A 20,999-nucleotide genomic window follows, 5' to 3' on the forward strand; every position below is an offset into this window, starting at 1 on the left:
AGCAGCGTAAAAGCATCCAGTTTGGTTCCTCACTCGAGAGAATTCTTGGGCGTGTACCTGGCTTTAACCATGGGAGAAATCCCACTGGAGTCACAGTTCAGTTCCATCTCAAGCATGTGACTGTCAAATTTTCTGAATAAAACCTTAAGCTGCTCCCTGAGATACAGAGACTTCTTTGCCCCTTTCTCACTGGATGTAAAACATCCAGTGCCATCGTGCTCATTTGCGAAAGCCAAACCAAGCCAACTGGAGCTGACTGAGCCTTCAGTGTCGCCGCACATCCACAACCTGTATGGATGTTAAGTCATCCTCTTCCAAATATGGTGTGCTGTCATTGCCAGCTATGATCAGCCTAACGACTCCAACTATATAGAACTAAGACATATTTGAGCAAATTCTTGATAGTCATTCAGGGAGTTTTCCTGTTGACAATCACCAAAATATGGCAGCCAGAAAGAATACAGGACAGTAAATACTAAAACCACAGCTACTTAAATAGCTGGTAATCATCAGTGTGCAGATTAGAGTCGGCCACTATGATGTTTTACTGTTGCCTACATTAGCTAGTCTCCATGCGAGGCTTGGCTTTTACCAGAGTACTGCTAACCAGAAACTGGGAGCAACTCTTCTTTGGGGTATAGAGTGGCCAGGGTGAATCAATTCTGATGGGTACAGGGACAACTGTACCAACCCTGCTGGCAGCCAGAGGATGGCATTAGTCAGGACTGAAATTATCCCTCTCCGATGCAGGCGGTGGATTTTTAACTAAGCATAGCCACCTATAAGGTGACTGATTCTCTATTTCACTCGTAGTTTTGAAAGAAGCTCCTGAATTTCTAACCCTTTCTGAAACAAGGAGTCTCAGACTAGGCAGTGCAGGCGCTTTATAGACATGCGTGTGTTATCACCTAGGCTGTTAAAAAGCTTATGCTGCAGTTCAGCTGTCTGCTTGCTCTACTTTTGTGACATCTCAAAACTTCTGTGACTCAAGAATGTACGACTGATTGATTGATCTGTTGATAACAGATCTGGCCACGGTTGCTCACAGTTTAAAGTAATTACAAACCAGCACGTGACTGCCTGAGCCACAGCGGCAGCTGGAATAGGATTTGGCTTTATCTTTCAAAACTGCATTTAGCAACTTTCCTTATTACAAATATGATAACAAGAAGCACCAGAAATACTCCACAGAAGTCTTTGCTGCAATTCATAATTGGGGCCAGCTGGCTGCTATCACATCAGCACTGCAGATTTCCAGCACTTGGATTTATTTATAGGATTAAAGCAGAGCTTGAGCGGACTGCATAGGAGAAGTCAGAATAATGTCATGGAAGTTTCAAGGTTTTGTTCCCCAGCACTCCTACCTAGCGGCATGAGAGCCCTTTTGGGATTCACAGGATAGCTTTTTGTCGTGCAGTCCTAGATGATAAGGGCTGTATAAATGTCCGAACACCTGAACAGCTTGGCCTAAGAGACCTGGCTGAGTTAGAGCAAGGTGTCGAGCAATGGAGAACCCCAACCTGCTTCCTAAACCAGAGCAGAGAGCCAGAGGCGATGACCTACCCATGGAAAGACAGAAAATGAAATTCCTTTTCCCAGCTGTAAAAGGACAGAAAGAGGGCAATAGAGGAAATCCTAGCACTACTGAAATCAGTTGGAGAACTCAAAATTTAAGCCATTTTCACCCTATAGGCTTCAGGTCATGCCCACAGCATACAGTGGCATGCAGAGATCCCAAGGCAGTGCCAGTCCAGGTAGTATATCCATAGGGCGGATGCAGGGCCAAAGAGGGAGGTCAGCTTGAGTCCTGATGGCACGAGAGCCATGGTAGTGCAGCACTACAGACACGTGACGCTAACATGAGTGTTACTGGGCAGTGCCTCGCACCAAGCTGGTTCCCACCTTTGCATCCTATCCCGCTGTGCAGCCACCCACTCCTTGGAGTAAGGTGGGGCCAGACAGTGTTTCAGTGCCTGTGGCCTAGACGTGACCTTACTGCTGCTCGCAAACTAAAGCTAGGAGCATATGGAGATCTGACTCCATTTCTTTGAGCCTGCTGAGGAGACAGATTTGAGGTTTATTGCCTCTCTAGGTTTTTAAGACTGCCCAGGGTGATTATCATCATCTGGTTTGAATTCCTCCATACTCTTGGTCCTGGCCCTTCTGCTGACATCCCCACATCCAGCCCAAGTGCTCTGTTTCAGCCAGAGCTTGGGGAACAGTTGAACCGGACCCTTTTTTTCCTGGAATGTAATTGCAGATCCCTCCTTGCAGAGTCATGTTTGCAAAGTGACCAAAGTCTTCCAAGCTGCCATTTCCTTTTTCTCTCTCACCGCCCCCCCCATCCCAAAGTCAGCACGTGGACCTGAGCAGCCTGTGGTGGTCTCTCCATGTACAGCTTCCCACAGTGTTGACCTACAGGGGACTGCAAAGGGTTGAAGCAACCAAGCAGCCTTCTCATTCTGACTGTTTGTCAGTACTTTCATGCTAACTGAAGCCGGGGCAGAGAAAAAAATATCATGAAACAGTGAAGAAGCAAGCTCTGATTCTGTATCACTCAGCAGTTTTGACTATTTTTTTCCTTGCCTTTTTTTTTTTTTTTAGCTTCTCTCTGCTGCTAAATTTTTCCAGCTTGAAGCTTTACAACGACACTGTGAGATCATTTGCGCAAAAAGCATTAATACAGAAAACTGCGTGGATATTTATAATCATGCCAAGGTAAAAATAACCGCATATGATTGCATGTTATGTGTCTGTCGTCATACTCATAGGTCAGTTTTATAAGTAGTGATAGTTTGTTATTTATTTAAGATTTGTTATTTATTGGGACTGAGTGGCTAATAGGTACCTAGTATAGTGACAGTCCTAAATCATGTAGTGTAAGAGCACCTGTGGCAACTGCTCACCCCCTTCTCTAAGTGCTTCAAACTCAATTTGAGTGTACCACTGCGTGGCAGACCTATCCGTTATCATTCCAACCCAAACTGATGAGTTACTCAACAGGAATCACCTAACTGAATAAGACACCTCTCTTTCACCTTCCAAGCTGCATTTTCCCTTTAAAATTTCCTGTTTCTTCCTGCCTGAAGCCCACTGGGGTGATATAATCAATGCTGGTGACAGCTTGTCAATATATAAAAATGCCACATTGTCAAAGTGCAACATCTCCGAGCCGTGCAAGGATGATAATGAGAATTTTATGTCTTGGAGAGGAGAGATTCACAGCTTCTTATTGGAATCAAATTATTTACTTAGCTTGTGATGGGGCCTAAGTCATTAGGCATAAAAGCATGGCACTTTTTGACCCAGAAAACCTATTTTCGCTCATTGATGGAGGTGGTTGCCGCATTGATTAGTTTCAGTTTTTCTCCTCCTCTTGTGTGCTTAGTAGTTAGACCTTCACTTGGAAGATGGAAATGATACACAAGTAGTTGCAATGAAATATTTTTAAAGCATTCCTTAGATGATTTTTTTTCTATAACTTACATTGTCTATGCGAAAGATAAAACGGTGCAGCGTGACATGGAGGTTTGATTGAACAGAGTAATCCTGCAGATTGCTCCAAACCCCTGCAGATCTGACCTCCATTCCCATCATCAGGTATTTCCTACAGAGAGTAGTAATGTTAGGTCTTGATGTACAGATAACGCGCAATCAGTGTTTGAAATAGCGTAAAGCTCCACCTATAAAATGAATAAGAAATGAGGTACATCTGCAGGTCTACTTATTGTAATAGGAAAAAAAATCAGCAGTGCAGGAATCTTTTGAAAAATATTTGATTTATCTTCTAGCTCGTGTGGGAACTTCTTGGTTTGTATTACCAGTACTTAAAGTAAAATGAATAATTTTGTTTTAAAATCACGTTTTCCTTGAATTGTGAAATGTGGCTGTTATCTGCATCCTGATTGAAGAACGTTCTTACACCGAGCTTTAGACCTGTCTGAGGAACTTGTACACTGCTGATGCTGGGACTGAACAAACCCAGCGGCTAAATCCAGCTCCTTGTTTGCCTGCAAGTGCCCCAGCCTGCAAGTTTTCTGTGCCTGCATCTCCCAGTGGAGTCAGTGGAAACGGTGCACTTGAGAGGCTTTTAACAGCCAGGGTCATGTTTGCACTGATGTGGGTAGTGCATTGCAGAGATAGCCAAGCTAGCTGTGAATGAAATCTTGACTTCTGGAATTAGTTAAGACACATCACGCTAGAGCTCTGCATGGGCTAATTTACCCTGCTTCCAGTAAATAGCCAAGGCTAAGTTTCATACTGCTGTAACTAGAAGGTTTCCAGGACCTGAACTACAGCATTTAAAGCTGGTTCAGATACCTCTCTGCAGATACTGTCTGCAGAGCAGAGAAGACACTCCATCTTTTTGCTCCTGGTGTCTGTGATGTGCAGGTCATTAACCTGACCACAGATCGTTCTGCCCAGAGTGTTACCGTCACGCAGTAGCTTCATTTGTTTGTTATGTGAATATGAGATAATGGTATGTGGCTGAAGAGGCCAGGTGGTCCTGATGAGCCAGGGGAGCTCGTAGGCAGTTTGAGCACAGCTTGCCAGCCAACCGTCTGCCTTTCCATGTTGCTCTTTGAAGTGTGGAAGGAGCTCATATTAGACCGCAGTCAGGATGGGAATAAGGTGAGCAGGCACTGAAGCCAGGAACGACCACGTCAGCCAGGAGTAGGTTTTGAGTAACTTGCTCCTGTTGTAGGTACCATTTCTAGTCCTTGCTACTTTGCAAGTTCAGCTGCACCTGCAGGAACTCAGGCGATGCTGAGACCTGCTTTTCCAGATGGGGACGTGCAAGCAGGTTGGCCCAGAGACACACGGAGCACAGTCTTTGTCATCATGATTGAGAGAGAGATATGATTTGGTGGAAGCATGGCATGAAGTGAGCACAGATTTTGAAAGCTATCTGTGGTGGGGGCCTCGGCTGTAGAACAACGTTTAGCAGGGTGGTGAGCTGTGTGAAAGGAGCTATAGGAACAAGAGATTGAGACCCTGTGTCAAAGAGGTGAAGTACTGGTAGGAAGGTGAAACAATATGGATTTAGTCACATTTACAATTTAAAAGCTGAATTGAGTGTATTAAAATCATCTGTGGCATCCCTATGGGCTTTCCATTCTTAAAATTGCAACATCTACAAAGGCAGTCATTTGATTAGTATCACTTTAAGGGTTTCATTTGCCAAAGCCTTTGTCACTGTTCTTTTCTTCCAGAAAGAAATTAAGTAACTGGGCAAATTGGATTTATAATGGTGATTGATTAGTTACCACTAGATACCAGTTGTGTTTTACATGAATGTTTCCAAACTCCCAACAAAATAATTTGGAGTTTCAAATACATGCCTAAAACTATAGCACTTTGCACAGATTGCAGTCTGGGCCTCAGAACAAATCTGAAAAAGAAAAGTACATTATTTCATCAGCGTCCTGAATATTTTGGAATAATGAATAGGGATGAATGGTGTTTCAGAGAAGAATACAGATTCACACATATGCTCTCACATCCAGGTGCAAAATAACGCAGTCATAATTTGATGAAAACTTGCATGGTTTTAAATCAAGTTAAACTCATTCATTTTCCTTGGGAAGACAGATCCTACCTAGCCCTAATCTGTTTTGGGTTTTTTCTGATTTTTATTTTTTTTTTTTAGCAGTTTCCATTCTTAGTTCCAAACGTGATGTTAAGGTGGTGGTGGGCAACACTGTTGTGTAGTTTTTCCAGTCTGGACCCAAAGCTACGCAATGCCCCAGCGGTTATGGCCCTTCAGGCTGCACCTCGCAGCCAAAGGTTCCCGCTTTACTCAGAGCTCGGACCCAGCAGGAGCTTACCTGGGCAGGAGGATGGGCACTGCTCTCTACACTTGTATGGCTTATAATTACACCTATAGTGGAATATCATGGCTATAGTCCTTGTGTGACCACAGGATCTAGCTAGGGGGTGATGACCAGTACAGGCCACCCATCAAATGACCCATATGGGTCATTTAAGGTTGGCTTATACATTTTTGCTCACACAGTTAAGGTTTCCTCCTACATTACAGTACCCAAGCCTATTACCCAGACATGGTTCAGTGTAAAGGGACACTGACAGCCCCAAACCGCATGCTCTGCAAACCTCCATTTCTCCTCCAAAGATTCCTTGAAGCATGAAACTTTGCATGACAGGTCATGTGACCCATCCTTGCTAAGGATGGCATTCATTAAACTTGGTCTGTAGTAAGTTGTCCCAAACCTATAGTTTCAGGGTGAAACTTCTAGCATGAAATCATGGGTCTAGTGACCTCTGTGGTAAAAACTCCCACTAATTTCCAAGGGAGCAAAGCATCAGCCCTGAAGTTTGTTTCCTTAACAGCCATGGCCTTATAACATGGAATTGTGACCAGAATCATCAGTGTAAAATACTGTTTGATTAACTCCTTCCCCTCCCCCATATATATCTGTAAGTGTTACTGTGCCTGTCTGAAAGGCTTAGTTTGTGTATTTGTTTGTGTGCAGCTCTTATGCACTGTATTTGTTGAGCGGGTTTTATCAGAATGGTTATCTTTCTCTAATTTCACTTCTTGTAGTTTCTCGGAGTCACAGAACTATCGTCCTATTGTGAAGGCTACTTTCTAAAAAATATGATGGTCCTCATTGAAAACGAAGCTTTCAAACAGCTGTTGTATGACAAGAACGGAGAAACGTCTGGTCAAAATGTACTACAGGACTTGCAGAGGACGTTGGCCACAAGGATTCAGTCAATTCATTTGTCTTCTTCAAAGGGCTCCATAGTATAAAGCTGAGGAAGACGGTAACCCTCTAATAAAGACCCTGCAAGTTAAATCTGCTGTTGCAGTTGCTTAAACCCATTGCAGTTGCTTAAACGACTACAAAAACAAAATATTAAAAAATTCTACTTCGCATCCAAATAGTTCTGTGTTGGCCAAAGGTGCTGCGCTGGGACTGCGGCCCCGTTTGGATGAGGGAATACAGAAAACAAAGCTCCTCCGTGTTTTTGAGCAAACGGGGTACAAGAGTATCCAGTGAATCGCTGTTGTACTCAAATTCTGAACACAGACGCGTGGTCGTGGAGCTCGATGCCAACAAAAGCCAGAACTTGCATCAGTGAAGAGCAGAAGCCCCTGCCGGAGCGGTGGTGCCAGGGAACACCCAAATTGACCAATTAATCATTTAAGGCAGTTTTGTTCCAGTGTTACGCATTTAAGAACTGTATCTATCCTGGAGTCCATTATCTCGTGCATTTAAGAAATGTAAGAACTGTTATTGCTGTCGAGCAAAGATCAACTGTATTAGAGAGTGGGTAAGACTGTTACAGTGGAGGAAATATACTGGCAAATTTTTAGGGGTGGGAACTTTTTAAACTGTTCATAAAAAAATAATGGGGTGGCCTTGTAGTTTAAAAATGATTTCTTAAGCTTAAAATTTCATTTTCGACAGAGCTGTGTTTGAGAATCTATGTAACATGTTTTGTTTTTTAAATGGTAAAATGTACATTGTGTAAACATACATATGATCAAGTTTTGCTTGTATTCTTTCCTAGGGTGGTATAATCTTGCCTAACAGGCTATGGTTACACCAAAGAGGTACATTACCCAGACTATCTCTAATACAGTAGTTGGGGGGGGCCGGGGGGGGGGCAGAAGAACCACATGCTGCTTGTGATTTGGGGTTAAAAACAATGACAAACTCAACATGCATTTGCATGGTAACTGTACCTGTGAAACGTTACGTTCGTGCTTCGTTTCGCTAAGACAAATGCAATGTTTACTTCTTGTCAAACTTCATTTGTGAAATTAGCATATTTTTTTTATTTTGTGCGATTGGTTGTGATATGATACCCCCGGAGACCCTTCTCAAGATGCTGATTTCTGTTTGTTACAGTGAAGGGATAATAACAGATCTTTACTTCAGTAATGTGTCGATACTTTGCTACTGGCCAGAGATTGTGTCCGAGTTAGATTTTTTTAAATTATAATTAAATATGTACTATAGAATGATTTCTCACTGTATCCTGAGAATGTATAGGTTATCTACAGTGCAGGGTTTGGGTGGGGTGGGATGGGGGTGTGATTTACTGTCAAAGCTTCATTTATTTTGCAGCATATTGTTAGCAAGACAAATCTGCTACGTGCCACAACGTTCCTGATGCTCTGTCTCTGAAAACCACAGCAGGAAGTAGGCAAAGACGTTGCCTTCTCCATGGCAAAGTGACATTCATATATTTATTTTCTAGCATGCCGTTCAGAAACTGCCCAGTTCATAGACTTTAGAAGTTTTATTTTGACAGTGCATGTTAACCTCTTGTTCTTTCGTTGAAGTATCTACATCGGGTGCTCTTCCATGTTGATAGCTTTTGGCATGCTCAGAGAACACAGTTTTGGCTTCAGTTATCAACACGGTAGGAAGCTGTTTTATGACTCTGAGGTGTAAATCATCCTGTGTGCTTGGTCTTTTAAAGCCCCTACAGTTTCTGCAACAAATTACGAAAATGTCTAAACTGCCACTAATGTCGCAGAGACACAGCATGTCAGTCAATTAGACTTTTTTTTTTCTGCATAGTAGATGTTCACACAAGATGTTGTCTGGAACATTTAGGCAATAGCATCTTCTGTGTGAATGTTGTGATCTTGGAGAAGTGGGACCATGGTTGATGCAACAGCAAACGCAGGGGTGCTTGTTGTCTTTTGGTGTGCCTCCTCATCCATGGAAACCCATCCTTCCATGCCAATGGTAACTAGATAGGAGCAGACCTCACCCTGCAGCTTCATGGTTTAAAATAGCAAAGATTTTCAAACAATAATCATGATAATAAAATTCTTCCCTTGGGTACATGCGTAGTGCCCAACGAAGTCATCAGGAGTTGCATACGCATATATCCATAGGCAAGATAGCTTTTTCTGGAAACATGCCCACAGGTATACCTGTGGATAGGCAGTCTGGCATCTACTGCGATGATGATAGCCACAGGTGGTGTGCCCGTTTCTAGCTCAAATACTAACTATGCTTTGGTAAGGGGATGTAGAGTCCTGTGTGCACAGGCTGCCCCTGGAAGGTGATGGCTTTTGAGCATTTGTAGGAACCTGTCTGGGAGTCATTAGGAAGGAAACACTGATAACTCTGTGCTAGTCGTTCTTCTGATGAGTTGAGAGTATCTGTGGTAACGTTTACTGGCTTTCTTTCAGAGATAAAGGGCTTAAAATGTCCTTTGGTGGCTGTGCATGAACTGAGTGGTCACCGTGTTTGGGCACTCAAAGGCAAATGCGAGCCAGAGGCTCTAGCGACAGAGTGCAGCTGCCTCCAAACACACACTGCGCAAATCTGCCAGCAGAGCTGCGTCAGCCCGTGCATTCTTGTGTCCTGCTGCTCCTTCGGGGGCTTGTGAATCTGGATGGCTGAGCACGACAGAAAGCGTGGCACCCACTGCTGCCACGAGATCTGCTTTGCTGGTGTCTAGCAAATGGTAGGAGAGAACAAGCCCCAAGAAGCTATTGGTCAAAGCTGTTACAGGAAGGGATTGCAGCTATTGATTTATAAGGGAATAACTTTTGCCCTTCAAAACACTGGTAATCCCAAAGTCATAGATGTATACCTGAAAGGAACCTTAAAAAAAAAAGAATCATGACTTTCAATTCTTTTTCGACCTGTGACTCCCATCACTTTTGCCAGCAGAAGAGCCAGCGCCTGTGTAACCCTGGCATTCATGTCTCCTGGAAAAGTCAGCAGACCTTTGTGGATCCACAGACCAGAGTTTGAAAACTGTGATTTTAGTCTACTTCTCCTGCTGTGAGGCTGGGCGAGGTCTAGCTGCAGGTCTAGCTGCACACCAGGCAATGTGCAGCTTGCAGGCTCTTGAAACGTCCAGTGACGGGGATCCATGATCTTCACCACCCTCGTAATCGGAAGGTTTTCCTAAGAGACTATTTGGAATTTCTTTACTGCAAATCGAGCCACTTTTCCTTCACGCCCTGACTGACAGGAAGAACAGATTATCTTACAAGATCTTCTTACAAGATTATTCTCTGTATGAGAGGAATTGTCCTTCTTTCCTCACTAGTATAGTCTTTCCTAGTTCCTTTGATAGTATTTTCTAGGTCTTTGATTTTTGCTGTCATTCCCCTCATGATTCCACAGTTTCCCCAAAATACAGTACTCCAGCAGGGGTTTTATACAGTAACAAGCAAAGCAGAGTAACTGTCTCCTGTGGTTTATATAAAGCATATCAGAAAATATATCCCGGAATATTTTCTACGAGAACATCCCATGGCTGACTGTGATCTAGTCTGTCTTTCGTTATAATTTCTGGGTGATTCACTGCTGCTTTCCCAGGAATTCCCATTTTTATTTGTGCATTTGTTTACTACACTTTCCACAGTATAACACTTTCAACTTGTCTTTATTAAATTTGTTCTGCTTTAATTGGGGCAATTTCCCCACTTCATCGAGATCAGTTGCAATTCTGATGCTGTCTTCTAGCCCGTTTCATAATCTCCAAGCTTTATTATACGTGGCTTCATGCATGGATTCTTCATTCCATTAATCTGGGGCTGGGAAGGGCTCTGTTGTCAATTTAATCTAAAAAGCAGTGTGAGTTTCAGTGGGTGCCCATGAATACCATCCCTATCAGATAAGGCTCTTTCCAGCAGAGCATTTTATTAGCATTTTTTAGAGAGATGGTGTTATCATCTTAGAAAATAAAAAGCCTTCTACTTCTTTAGTCTTTGATGAGTTGCAATAATTTACAAATTTTGAGGGAAAATATTGCCTCCAATCTAGGTGAAATGGAAAAAAATACAACATCCTTACAAAAACTTGTGATTTTCTTTTTTTTCTTTTTTCTTTTTTCTTTTTTTTTTTTAATCGTAACTTTCCAGCCTGTAATGAGCGAAGGGCTGTTTCGGTTCCTTTCCATCTGTCTTTTTTCTACTAATCCACTGCTGTAATATTTGAGGACTTACAGGCATCCTGCCCGCCTCGCTGCAGATATTTCCTTCTGCCTCTCTACAAGGTCCTCCCTTAGTTTCCAGAATTTCCTCACATTTCCACTTCACCTCACATGCTGCCAGTTTCCACACTTCCCAGTTTTTTTACTCTAGAGCCCTGCTGGATCCCTTCCCTAGCCCAGAAAGGGTATCTCTGTTCTCCTGAATGGGCGATTTTCCAATAATTGTCTTGAGAGCTGGGAAGGGAAAAGGATGGGGAATGTAGGAGGGCAAAGGTTTTGGACATCAGAGAGGAGGCTGGTATTCTTTTGACGACAACTTTCAGCACTGTCTACTTGTTTCTCAGATTTTTCCCCTGATCCGTTCCTTATGCCTGCTGTCCTCTAAATACAGCTGGTGGCCACATGCTCCCCATTCTGGAAAAGGGCCAGCTATGTAACTGCTAAGACTTTTTTTCCCCAGCTAAAACTGTTGCCTGCTTGGTCTCAGCTTTGGAGTAGATTTGTGCAAATGTCTATTAAAGACAGAGGAAACATCTTTAAAGAGGCGTGAAGGCTTAGTAGCCAGGCCCCTATTGGCACTAACGAGAGCTGCTGGCTGAATCCTCCACATGCTGCTTTTGACACTGAGCTTTTTTGTATTGACTATCTACTGGCCACTGGCTTCATACCAAACACTGCACAAGCCCTGGATGGGCTGCGGTGTGTGGTGTGCTGGGGGCTTTCGGAAATTCTAGTTTTGTTTCAGAGCGTAGCACAATGTGCTGCTCTTTGAAGATTAAAAGAAAAAGGGAAATCCTCAGTTTGTACTGATGTAAAACTGCTCTGAGGTGGTGTGATGGGAAAAAAGAAAGGCCATCTCTTCTTCCCTCCCCATACCTGTCCAAAATCAGAAGAGGGTTCTGTTACAGCATGCAATGCAACTAGGTCTGTGGGACTCAGTATGCAAGACCCTGTTTAAATATTTTTTTTTTTACGTTCAAGAAAAATACATGTGTTGTTAAAGTTCACACGTCCACATACTCAAGGCAAGGCTCAGGCCATCCTAGAGAAAAAGCCATTCCTGATATTGTTGTCTATGGGATAAATCCTAGGAGAAGCTGAGAACCTGCAGAACTTGTCAAAGTCGGTTGTAGGTATTCAGTGTCCCTCAGGACCTGCCTCTGTCTTAAAAATATTGCTGAAAGATGACATTCTGAAGCCTGCATTCACTAAAGCTGCCTCTGAAGTCAGTGGATGATGATTTCTTTTTTATGAAAGAGAGTTATCTAAAGTGAAAGACTTGAAGTTAGTTTGTTTGACAGTGTCTTTCGTGTGAGGCTCTGCAAGTGCTTTACAGAAATGAAAGGCCTGATGTTGCTTTCATCCCCTGGCCTGGAGATGTTGAAATACATAAGCATTAAAAAAGCTGCTTAGGATTTGTCCTAATATTTAATAAACTAGCTTGCAGAAAGTTAGCTTTGAAATAGCACTCAAATAATATCTGAAACCCTATAGATGAGAACATCACTAATTTTAGATGTCTGCCCATAAGCACATCTATAACTCACAGCGCTTCCAATCACATCTTCCATACATTTATAACAAAATTAATGTTTTGCTATTTTTTAACTTATTTATTTTGAAGTAAGGCCCATTACCCTCAGTGGATGGAAATTGAGGCTGCCCGCTCTGACCAGATTATCACATTTCAGTAGAATTGCACCTGACCTAGCATTTATAACTGGCCTCCAACGGCAAAAAATAGCGAAGCTGAGTCTTCAGCTGTGAGTCAATGATCTGTGAGTTCAGTGAGACCACTGCTGAAAGCATTACGAATGCGGTGCCCAAAGCAGGAGGAAAAACTGGAAACCCGCAGAAGCTAATGGGCATTTGTCAGCTGCCTTCAGCGAGGCTAAGAACTGGGGAAGCAAGCTCAGTGTGGTTAGGAGGGGGGTATTCAACTTCTTTTTGTTGCCGTTAAATTGTCTGTCTTTCAGCTTGGTTCAAGGCTTGTTGCATGGAACAGCCATGGGTGGCCTAGTGTGTATTTATCTTAGGCACATGCAGAGGGTTCAATGTGGTGTCTCACATTCTCCTCAAGTTAGTGTAGTCTCGGTAGACAATGCTTTTTGTCCTTTGCTTGGACTGCTTGTCGCTAGAACAGCTAGGAGACACAGCAGCAACTTACTGGAGAGCTTGCATTGGCTAGATAGGTTAAATTCTACAAACTTCTTGTGGTTTGTAAGCTATGCTGTTTAGCTGGAAAAATCTGTCTACCTGATTATACGTGATGTACCAGAACAGCAATTTTGGTGTTTGTTTTCCTTTGGAGAGGCGTTTTTCATCCTTCTTTGGGCTTACAGTTTTACTCTCTTTTTTTTTTTTTCCTTTTATCCTGCAGAGGTGATGACACTGTGTGAACGGGCACACTTAGGGCAGGCACAGGTTTCTGTCCGTGTTGGATGGCACACTGACAAACAGGTCTCAATAGGGGAAAAGGATTAGGTACAAGAATTTGAATGTCTAACCCCAGATCTTTGCCTTGAATTTCAGAGGTGTAGTGTTCCCTACTTCCTGCTTCATTTGTTCTCCAACTTGGAGTTTCCGTGCAGTCAAAGGGGAGGGGAGGGCAGAAGACGGGGCAGGAGGAGAGGAGGAAGCAGCCACATGTCCCACCCCTTGCTCGGCATCCCCAGCCAGCCCATTTGGCTCTGGTCTCTTCCCTGCTCACACAGAGGGTTTGCTCGGTCTCACTGCTCAGATATGGCCGTGGAGCTCTAGCAATGGTAGCTTTTCTTTGTCCTTACAAATATCTCCACTGCTACAGCTGCAAGAGCGAATTTGCCTGAACCCTTTGTGTGTGGTTAACTTTGGTCTTTCCATTTCCCATCATCTCTGCTGCTGTGTTTTCATTAAAACTTCCATTACTCGGCTTTGCCCAGCGCAGTGAGAGGCAATCTTGTTTCTTACTGCCTTTCTAAAGCAAACAAAGACAGGGAAAAAACCTCTCTGAAATACCCAATCAGAAATCATTCATGGTTTAAAATAAGCCACATTAGAAAATGGAGATGCTCCAACACAAAAAAAAAGACAGCCACCTTGGCATTAGGAGGTCATTTTAATTAATTAAGGTCAAAGCCTTAACACCTCATATGTTGTGGCAGGGACGGATTAACATGGTTCAAAACATCTGGACTTGTTCAAGCCACAGGTTCAAGAGAGTCCAGCCTTACCCTTTCACCTTCCCAGCAGTAGATAAATTGACTATCCTATAGCTTACTGCGTGAGAGGCTTTCAAATGAGCCTTGCACAAGTCTGGTTCTCTCTGTTCTGCGTGGCTTTTAAAGAGCCCACGGCACATCTGCGGGCTGAGATTTGCTCCCTGAGCATGGTTGAAGGCCCCCTGCCCCCCAGCGCTGGCTGTGCCTCACTGGGCCAGAAGGTAGGAGCACAGGGAGCCCCTGGAGTCTCATCGGTGAAAGCTGCTTCCCCAGCATCAAAGCATTCACTTGATCAAATACCCTGCTTAACCTGGTGAAGCCTGGGTACACCACTGATAGACAAATTTGGGACAGTCAGTTCAATAGCTTGGGAACTGATTTTTGCCTTGCGATTATTGAGCCAGTGACTAATTGTGCCATTTGGGGATGTGGTAAAAAGTGCAGTCTTCCTTGAGTTGTGAGTTCACGTTTATCCATTGAAGAATACAAGGACTAAAGGAAAGTATCTGAGAGCTTTTTGACCTCGTGTTCCTGGCTAAATTCCAATTCATCCTAGAAAAACTTGATTTATTTAAGCCCCGTCTCTACATTTTGACCAGTGTGTTACTTCCTGTCCGTATTTCTCTGAGTGTTGCGGCTGCTGTACAGCCATACGTGCTGTATCAGTGGGGAGTAGAGGTGCCAGAGCATTATGCATACAGTAAATAAGTAAATCCCATTCTCTGCAATGCAGGACATTCCTTCTACTGATCTCTTCAGCATTATGTGGAAGGCTGGATAATGCATCTCTGCCGTTTACAGCCCCAAGAGAAGGTCAACGCTCTTTTTCCGCATTCTCTGTTCATTCTGCCAACTACCACACAGCAGAGGGATCTGGATCCTGCATGTTTTGAATCATAATATAATGAAGAGCAGCAGAAAAAAACCACAGGAAATGTAACATTCTCCCCCACACACACACCCCCAGTAACAGGTGGGTTACTACAGTGTCCTTCAGTCCCGCTCATCTGAAAGCTTGTTGTAATACCATTTGTGCATTAGTTGTCCTCGGAGCAGGCTGTTGATTAGGTTGAAGTCTGGAAAGCATCTTAAGTCACTCAGGACAGAAGCGGCATTGTGAAATACTTTGTTCTATATCGTCCAAGCTGTGCATTTTCTGCTTCTTGGTGATTTTTTGTTTTGTGTTGGTTTTTTTGTTGGGAAGAAAAGGTGTTAAGCATATGAAATGTATTGGATTTTCTGTCCATAGTTATCTTTGTGTGTTTGTATGTTCGAGAGAGAGAGATGGACAGTAAATAGGTCTATGGGATATGTTATGAGGCGTGAAATCGTGTTTGTAATGAGATTTCTTGTTAATGGCAGTCAGCCTTCCTTGATGCTAAGCATTAATGCAATATCCATTAGTGTAGCTAAACCTCCCTCCGCTCCACTTTCCCAAATGGGTTTCACTTTGTACCTAGTTAAATATTTGATACAAGGTTCAAGAAGTAATTTACATGTTAAATGAAGGATATATGACCGTTCTAGGAAAAATACAAGTTAAGATTGTACTATAACATCATTCACAAACCAAACATGAAAGCATGATGAAATTTGCCCCATTAAAATTACTAGAAGCCTTTTCATTGATTTTTCTAGTCTGTGGATTAGGTCTGTTTTCCATCTCTCTTTCATACTATGTCACCTTTGAAGTCTTTGCACATCTCACACTTTCCAAGCCAAATGCATATCTGTAATTAGAAAGCACAATCTTGATCCTTAAACGGGGAAGAGATCCTTCCTCTGTCATCCGCTTCCGAAGGGCTGGGCTTGTGTCTTTACATTTACCATTGAAAACAACAGCTGAATGGGGAAATCCCAGCGCGAGCATCCTGAAAGAACAGAAGAGCTAGCACTGTCTGTGGGACAACCATTTCCTTCCTTCCTCCCTCTTCACATCCGCTCCCACTTGTCTCTGAGGTGTCTTTGAAATGAAAGCTAGAAGAGAAAAATGACAACAAGAGGAAAGGATGTGCTAGAAATAAGATGGTTTCTAGAACGGTGCAGAACCATTGAACTAATCTTGATTTTTTTGCAGCTTTTAGGCAGACTCCTGATTTATGTAATATAAACCCAGGAACGGTTATGATTATTTTGCATTTGTTACGATTGTGATGAGTTTGTTGTTTTTTTCCTAGCAGAGTAGTTTTGTTTGCTGCCATCTATTGTTGGCGAAACCTATGGGAAGGTTTCACTTCACTTTTTATTGAGAAGCAAATGAAAGATCACACAACCCAACAGTAGTCATCAACAAACACAGACATATTGTCCTCCATCCCACAGATGTAGCTTAAATACTGGTTTGTGGCTTCACAGACATGTTTGAGGTCATCTACAATTAACAGTACAGGTGAAACATTCTTCCCCTCTGCTTATCCATTTATGATGGATAAAAATGAAATAGCAGAGAGCCAGAGTATAGACAATAGGATAGCAGATGTTTTTCAATAGAGAAAGAGTATAGCTAAGAAAAACAAATGTTTCTGGAAGCAAATATTTTTCCTCAAAAAGACAGATAGACATCTGTAGCTCATTTGAAGATGCCAGTCTCTCAAGTCTGTTAGATGCTTTTGAAAATTGGCTGTTTGGTGCTGTTAGTGTTCCAGAGCAAACCGTTCCACAGAAGACACTAACCGAGGGCACTCTGAAACGAGACAGAAGGGAATGTATTAGAAATAGAGGAGCTCAGCCATAATTTGAAGCGGCAGCTTTTGTCCACTGTGTCCACAACTTGAATATTATTTTAAAATGTGTTTGTATTTAATTTCTTTTGATTTTTTTAAATTATTGTTTTTAAAATGAACATAGTTTTCCCTTGAGTGTAATGTATTCAGTCAGCAAGATCAGAAAGCTTTACGTGTTCTATCACATAATTAGGTCTTTAGCATAAACGTTGGGAAAACTCTGAAAGCGTCTTCTCCGAGCGCACCTTAAGTTATCATAAACCCCATTCTGTCTGATGCTGATCCTTTTAAAATCTCCGGTGAGATTATGATTAATTTGTCATTGCTAGATGTCATTTTATTAACACTGTACAAAGGCAGGGCAGTATGTGAAACCAGCAAGTTGGGTTTTTTTAGTATTGTATTATACTGACAAAGAGAAAAATTAACCAGATCTTTGTTTCTAGTGTAAAATACTCCCCTTAGCTTGAAAGGACATGTGCAAAGCCTCTGCTCTGAATACCTCATTATAATCAAGTTACAAAATGGAGGAAAATGGTATTAGAGAAAGATTTTTGAAAAACTTACCTTCAGTGGTGGAGAACATGCACTTGTTAAAAAGTCTGCGCTCTCTCTCTCTCATGAAGTCAGTGGGAATCTTTAATGGGAGTTACTGCAAGGCTGTATGGTTTTTTAATGCACTAGCAGATATAATTTCCCATCCAGTCATCTGCACAGTTGTGGTTGGTACACCATAAAGGCTGAAGGCCAAATCCTGCTGTCATTGCACACAGCAGCCCTACTTCAACAGGGATCATAAACGTGTACTTATGTTACATGAGTTAGTTGCACAGTTTTGAGGTTTTTGCTGAAGAGAAATGGGAGAGGGTAGGCTTTCCTTCTGCTTGTTGATCATAGCCTTTGCGTTTCCAGTGACTTTATTAGAAGCATCATATATTTACATGCTGCAGAATGAGGCCTGCATGGGGTGGGAAAGATTTTTATGAATTTAGACCTGCCTAAGAAAACATCAACCATTCTAATTTTAGACAAGTTGCATTCCATATCCATCTGTTTAGTGGATCAGTCTGATGTTTACTGTTTAGTGAATTACATTTGATCTTTTTTTTTTTTAAGTTTCTTGGAGGGCATTGCCTGCCATCGGCTAGTGTAAAATAGTGCCAAGGACTTCCAGACATACCCTTAGGGCCAAACTCTGCTAGCTTCACATACCACAGTCCCATCAAAAGCAAGGAGAAAGCTGGACTGGGCACATGAACTGCAAACCCCCTATGTCCAGTTACAAGTCCTGCTTCATTTCGTAGAGATTGATGACTCCCTGAAAAAAAACCAGAAACATGCCAATTCACCCCAGTTAAAAATGTACTGAAGTCAAGGAAATTATATTAGACATGACTGTAGTCTACCAAATCCAGTTCTGTGCATAGGCAGAACTCCAAGGGAAAGTAACGGGAGTTTCCGTTATGGAGCTTGCAGAACGAAGCCTACGTAATGAACTATGACAAAATGTCAACTTTGTGTAAACTCTCCTGGTGGATCTGTATAAAGGTTTTTAAGAAATCTTCGTTGGAACACACCAGAGAATAATAAACTTGCACCTTGATAGAATAGCTTTATTTGTATATACTCTATGTAAATTTTAAACCAGAGGACATGTGTCATTCCTTGTACATAGCTGACTAGAATGGTGGCAGTGCCGTGCACTGCTGTTTAGGAGATCCAGGTTCTCCAGTCTTGGGTTTCCATCTGTAAAGGCTGCAGGAGACTGCTTGGGACCAGCCAAAACATAGGATGGATAGATGCTCACCACCCACTGCTTAGAAATGAAGGAGCAGGAATTGGAACAGATGTTGGCTATGGAGAAGATTGCTTGCCTCCACTCCTGGCTAAAGGACAAGTGCCTCCGTCGCCGTCATCTCCAAGAGAAGTGATTTATGGTCAAAGAGTGTGGAGAACATTCGGAGCCCTATTTGGATCAGTCTTTCATAGGAACCTGAGCGTGTAAGGAACACACGCACTTCTGGTGTAACATGGGAAGGTCCACGAAAAAGCAGTGTGTATATACATCTCCCTGTCTGTCTGTTATCTAATATCCCAGTGTTTCTGTATTGAATGGTTTCAGTAACCTGTAAACAAGTGATTGCTCCTGTTGTGTTACTGCTTTGAAATTCTTTGCATGCACTCTGGCATATAATTCTTTAAGAAAAGAAATTATACATATTATATATATATATAGTAGCTTGCAAAATATTCATGTTGAAGAGCCATGTTTTGTGCAAATTGTACATTTATGTTGTGAGCAATATTGCAATATAAACTTTTATTAGTTGTTGGCATTAAAACATGTTTTTATTGATAGTAAATTTGTCACATTATTTTTGAGCGTATGTATGTATCCCAAGCTTTCAAACTCAGGCATTAGATCAACTACTGAAGGAGACTTTTTCTGTGCAGTAGAAATAGCACAGGCTTTCAGTAAAGAGGCAGGAATACAAGTCCCATTCTGTTTAACGCGAGTTGCAAGGCTGATTCTTCATGCAGTTTGTCAGGCCACTACTTCTCTTTTGTCAGTGCTGGAATTCGTGTTTGGTATGAGGATGCTGTTGCCCTCATCTATAACAGAACTAAAACCCCAACCTTGCAAAACAAAGCGCTTAACTCCTACTGCCCTCTGTCTCCGCAGGTGCTTCAATATGAATACAATGAGGACTTAAGAAACTTCCAATTTCTTGCCGGATAGCCAATGTTGTATTTTCAAATGTTCATGCTACATAGTTTTCAATTTAGGGGCTAGATAAAAGTGTAATACCACTATGGCTTTAGGGAAGCTACAGTGTTTGGAGCTTGACCTTGAAACTTTTACATGATTTCTGAACATCATTGGTGGCTTTGTTTGCTCAATGTTTACCTCTGATAAATGTGTGCTATTGATTTAAATGTTTAATATATTGACTGCCTTTTTTGTATATTTGTTATCATAAAGGTTTGGTTTAAATGCTAACAATTGTGGTCTATTTTCAGACTTTAAATAACATACGGTTCTGTATTTGGAAGGCAAAGTTATTAATGAATATAGCAATTTGGTATTTTATTCCTATTTTATACAGCTGCCCCCATAGATTATTATCAGATGGCAATGAATATAGCTGAACAGCAGGTGGAACTCCTTTGGGCGTGTTTATGAGCCATCTCTGTTCAATAAAAACTCCGTTGTTTTCTAGCCTAGGAAATGGCTGCCGTGAGTGTTTTTGTTGTTTCTTCTCCTCTTCAGGTGTTTCTCAAAGTACTTCAGACAGCAGCAGGACTGGGGTTCTCCCAAGAACCATCTCCCAGAAACCACACGCATTTGGCGTTTTACGTCTGGAAGTCCTGGTGCTGTTCCCAAAACAGCCTGGGAGGCTGTTCCCAAAAACTTTTCCCTGAGCCCTGGCAAAAAAATGGGCACGTAAGACCCGGGAATGGAGCTCCGTGATGCTTAAAATTAAGCATCTGCAAATGCATCGTAGCCAGACAGTTTGGATGTATGAAGATCCGAAAGGCTGGAAGCTTGCTTCATTATACAACATTGCTGCAAGTGCGTACAAATAAGTATCTCAAGGAGAAGTCAGAAGTAAATAGAGGGAACTGATTAACTTTGGCATGAGCGTAAAAATCAAGCTTTGAAAAGTATTTTTATTTTAGCAATTTTTTTACTTTTTAAATTTTTGAATTAATTTACAATGTTTTCTGTCTTGTATGTTTTAGTGGATTTGGAGTCAAGTCCTTTCTTCATAATGTACCAGATTACTAAGGAACAGGTTGGTCCAGGAGGCAAAAGGTGGTAACAACCTTTTCAAGTATGACCTATACGTGAGTCGTGGGAGTGAGACACCGCTCACACCAGACTGGGTGGCTGTCCAGACCAGGATCGTGGCTTTGTCATGTGCCTTTGGGCTCTGCAAGCTCGGCTGTCCGGGAGCAGAGTTTGAAAAGCAGCTCATAGGGAACTCTACAGTTGTCAAAATTTTGTAAGAGATGTAGGCCCCCTTGTACTGCCTCCCCAGTATCTGGGAAAAAAACACAGCAAGCTTCACATGTAGTAAGCTGGGATAATCTGTCTCCTTTCCCAACCAGTGATACCGGAACAATTTAAAAA

At 42.2% G+C, this 20,999-nt stretch overlaps 1 protein-coding gene across 1 annotated transcript in view; it reads left to right on the top strand.

Moving 5' to 3' along the window:
- Positions 1-7,524, top strand: part of BTBD11 (BTB (POZ) domain containing 11) — an 86,632-nt gene extending 79,108 nt beyond the window's left edge. The window contains exons 16-17 of the mRNA XM_009333069.1: positions 2,605-2,718; positions 6,566-7,524. Of these exons, the coding sequence (XP_009331344.1) occupies positions 2,605-2,718; positions 6,566-6,775 (324 nt within the window). The 3' untranslated portion in view covers positions 6,776-7,524. The remainder of the gene's footprint in view (positions 1-2,604; positions 2,719-6,565) is intronic.
- Positions 7,525-20,999: the final 13,475 nt, after the last annotated feature.

The sequence above is a fragment of the Pygoscelis adeliae genome, unplaced genomic scaffold (assembly GCF_000699105.1).
Source record: "Pygoscelis adeliae isolate BGI_AS28 unplaced genomic scaffold, ASM69910v1 Scaffold38, whole genome shotgun sequence".
In the NCBI taxonomy this organism is placed as follows: Eukaryota; Metazoa; Chordata; class Aves; order Sphenisciformes; family Spheniscidae; genus Pygoscelis; species Pygoscelis adeliae.